Source organism: Echinococcus granulosus (assembly GCF_000524195.1).
Source record: "Echinococcus granulosus chromosome Unknown EG_S00021, whole genome shotgun sequence".
NCBI lineage: Eukaryota > Metazoa > Platyhelminthes > Cestoda > Cyclophyllidea > Taeniidae > Echinococcus > Echinococcus granulosus.
In genome coordinates, this window is record NW_020170401.1 from 1,014,116 (window position 1) to 1,017,683 (window position 3,568).

Here is a 3,568-nt window from a genome sequence, read left to right on the forward strand (position 1 = left end):
TCGCTCGGTTATGATAACCAATTGCTTCAAATTGTGCCAAAACAGACTGACTGACATCAAAATGGGATGAATGATGTACCATGGCTGTGTATAACTGCAGTTGTAGATGGTCAGTTTGTTGATGGAAGAATCTGTATCGTGTACTGCAACAATGGGATCCCTTGACTACGTTCGACTATTTTCCCCTGGGATCCTGTCAGCCACTGTTTCTAAAATATAACTTCACTACGCTACCTTCCCCCACCATATAATTTCTTTAAAGATATTAAAAACTTTTTGTCAAAACCACATTAAAATGAGAGTTACCCGCAGATGACCCACGGGGTACTTAGCAACCTCTCCAGTCCAAGGAACTCAAACTTTGAAAAAGGTGGAACAAAAGTGAGTGGGAAAATTAATCTCTCTTTGCTATAATGGTGAGAGGTGAAAAAAAGGTCTACTACAGCCTGAGCTAGTGCACTTGAAAGCCGGTACCTCAAAATCTGATTTACTTAAGCCAATCTTCTTGAAATCTAGGCACGAATTGTAGTCACCATCTGTCAATTTTTGATGCAATAATCTGTCTATTTAATCAAAATCATAGTAGGAAGCAAAAATGGAAGGAAGGAATAGCAGCGGAAAGTTGTTTTCTTTTGTACTGGCATACACAATGAAGTTGAGTGGAGTGTAGAATGGCCAGATGAATTCGTATGGCTTTTTTTAATAAGCATTGCCCGACTGTGAAAAACCATCAAATTATAATGTTTTTTGGAAAAATCACAATCTGTCGTCTATATTCAAAGAGAAAAAGACTTGTCTTCAGAAGCAGGTGAACTCCTGCCTGGTGCTTGTCTTGGGAGAGCGACAGGTAGTGGGATTGGGGATCACCAATGGTATACTTGTTAACCTAAATGTCCACTTTAGGCACCCGTGTGAACATCAGGCAAGTGGAGAACTAGATGATAGCTCTTGAGCTTGTTATTACCATTGTCAGGATATGCACTCAGGTTTCGCCCCTCCTTTCCCTTCCCAGCTGATGTCAAAGACGACCAGTCCTGTGGCCACCACTTGCGTACTGTCAATGATTGCACGTACTTACCCATTTCTATTCCTAATGGACGGTCTCTCTAAACTTGATGCACAGGCATTTCATTGATGGTTCATCGTCAGAATCTCAAAGTGTTTAGACTACTTCTAAACGGTGCACTCGGCTTGGTCACAGCTAGCTGCTGCCTTGTTAAGCTGTGGGGCCAAATTTAATTTCATCAACCGGACATTCTGGCATCGCACCCGTCTGGTACAGCTAGGCGTCATTTGATGAAAGGGAGTAAGGTTTTGAATGCAAGAGAAAGGTGGCAGGCGAGCGTAATAGAGAGTGCCACATCGAGAGACCGAGGCAATTTTAAACTTTACGGTGCACGTCTGCGGACAATCACATACCATTTTAAATCCTCCACCCACCTTCCCCCTCAAGTAATAGCGTGCCGGTCTTTGTGGTGAGCCATATGGAAATCTACACGATTTCGATGTAATTGCTTGATGCCACATACGCATAAGACGGTATTCAACATGTGTAATGGCAGAAAATACGGCATTGAGGCAGAAGCAAGTGGGTGATTCCTCAACTGTTCTGCAAATAATGGAAAGCAAAATTGCAAAGGAAACTTTTGAATTTGGGAAAGAGGGGGCCAGTTGAGTAGCAAAAAGTAGGTCAACACCCCTCCGTATTTACAAGGCAGGCGGCAAAACAGAATCTGATAATTTATAACCCGATGCAGGAGAAAGGAGATGGGGATAGGGCCAATGTTATCTGCAGGAAGTGTACTTGAGATCTGGGGATTCTACTTTCCAAAAATAAATTCTGTTTGCTGAATTGAATACACAATACGGAGTGAAGTTCTGGAGGTTAGATGGATCCGGAGTAAATAAGTGGACTGGTGAGGGAAATTATATGCAATTAGAGATGTGTGCCAATTCGGTTCAGACACCATCAATCGAGGTGGTAGGAAATGCTGGCGATGAGTGTCTGTGGATACGAAGTTCCAAAACCGGAATGTTGTAAATGTTGCAATACCTCCCGTCACTGGCGTTGCTGTCACCAGTCCGCAACACAAAAAATCTTTCTAGAGAATGTTCCATCCGTGCATTCTGTCCTCTTGCTCCTCATTGCTTCATCGGCGTGTAACATTATCTTATGATGGAGTTGGAAGAGCTGGAAGAGACAAAGGGTTCTGCGGTAACGGCTAAGCCAACCACTCCATCGCCCAATCCTTCATGAGGATATGCAGTTTCGAAGAATCACGGCTTACCAAGCATCAAGACAAATATCTCACCGCAATAATGAAGTGACCCGATGTGAGACGATGAACTGTCAGTGAGATGTTTTAGCCACACTGATGATTCCTTCCTTGTGTAGAGGCCGCCTTCCATGTACTAATTAAACGATGGAAGGTGAATGTAGAAGCACCCAAAACCAAATGCGGTTTTCACTCCTTAAAACTTGTACTTTTTATTTATGGAATCAAAATGTTTGTTTTTCCCACTAATAAACCCATTCTGATAGTAAAATTTCATGGGTATTTTTGATTGTAGAACTTGTCATTGTCATTCGCACTTTAGAACAGTGGTATGGAAAAGGTTTTGTTGCAGCCCGATGGGGTTTTGGTCACCGTAGAGAAATAGTCGAACGGTTGTGAGTCTCCTGTTTGATTGTATTCCCCTTTTGCGTCTGTGCTTATGGCTGTCAAAGTCGACTGCTTTTACAGTTTTCGTACTCGTTTTAAGAACAACTGATTTCGAAACACTTTCGGGAAAGTTATGATTCGTACAATGATATCTTGGCAGTCAATCTGACCCACTTTTCTACCTCTGTCTAGAAGTGGTCTGCTTACCTACCTTCTGGAAAATATCTTACTTATTAACCAATAAAGCCATCTATCATACAGGAGCGTTCCTGAAGATCAGTATAGAGGGAATCTATTTTGTCACATGCTGCCACAGAAGCTGGATTGATCCAATGAAATTCGACTGGTGAGATGTGTCCGAGTCAAAAATGAGTAAATGATGGGTCAGCTTCATAGTAAATGTAAGAAGGAGTTGGATGAATAGCTGCTTAGGCGTGATTAAAAGGGTTTTATACCCTTCTTTTGGTGGTAGAATAGTAGAGGTCGAAGGGGAACCCCCAAAACATACCTGTGTCAAAATGAGGGCATTCCCCTGAAGACACAAATGTGGGCTTACGCAGCGCAAGTTGGAAAATTTATGTCTGGCTGCAGGCGTGGGACTGATGAATACAACTGTGGTGGTGAGTGGAGCCATCACCACCATCGTCTTCACCCTCATGATGGAATGCACGCGAAGCGAGGTTGTGGAGGGTGCGCGCGCTACTCATTACACCATCCTCTCCACCGCCGAGGTGCTGGGCAAACTCCTCTTCGCTGCCCTGGGAGCTGCTGCTCTTACTGACATCCTCGGCTACCCACTCGCCTACCTCCTCTTCCTCGCACTCAATATTCTTCCACCCTCGCTCCTGGTGCTTGGTCGACGTCGGTGGCCACTCCTTCATTCGCATAAGTTGGTTTCCTGGTGA

The 3,568-nt window shown here is 43.8% G+C and overlaps 1 protein-coding gene across 1 annotated transcript; it reads left to right on the forward strand. All coding sequences in view use genetic code 11, as the record gives it.

Annotated features, from left to right (window-relative positions):
• Positions 1–3,265: 3,265 nt before the first annotated feature.
• EGR_03854 (Major facilitator superfamily domain-containing protein 3) lies at positions 3,266–3,568 on the forward strand (the record flags this gene model as incomplete). Its single annotated transcript, XM_024493103.1, has 1 exon — positions 3,266–3,568. One exon carries the CDS (start codon positions 3,266–3,268, stop codon positions 3,566–3,568), a length of 303 nt encoding a protein of 100 aa, XP_024352564.1.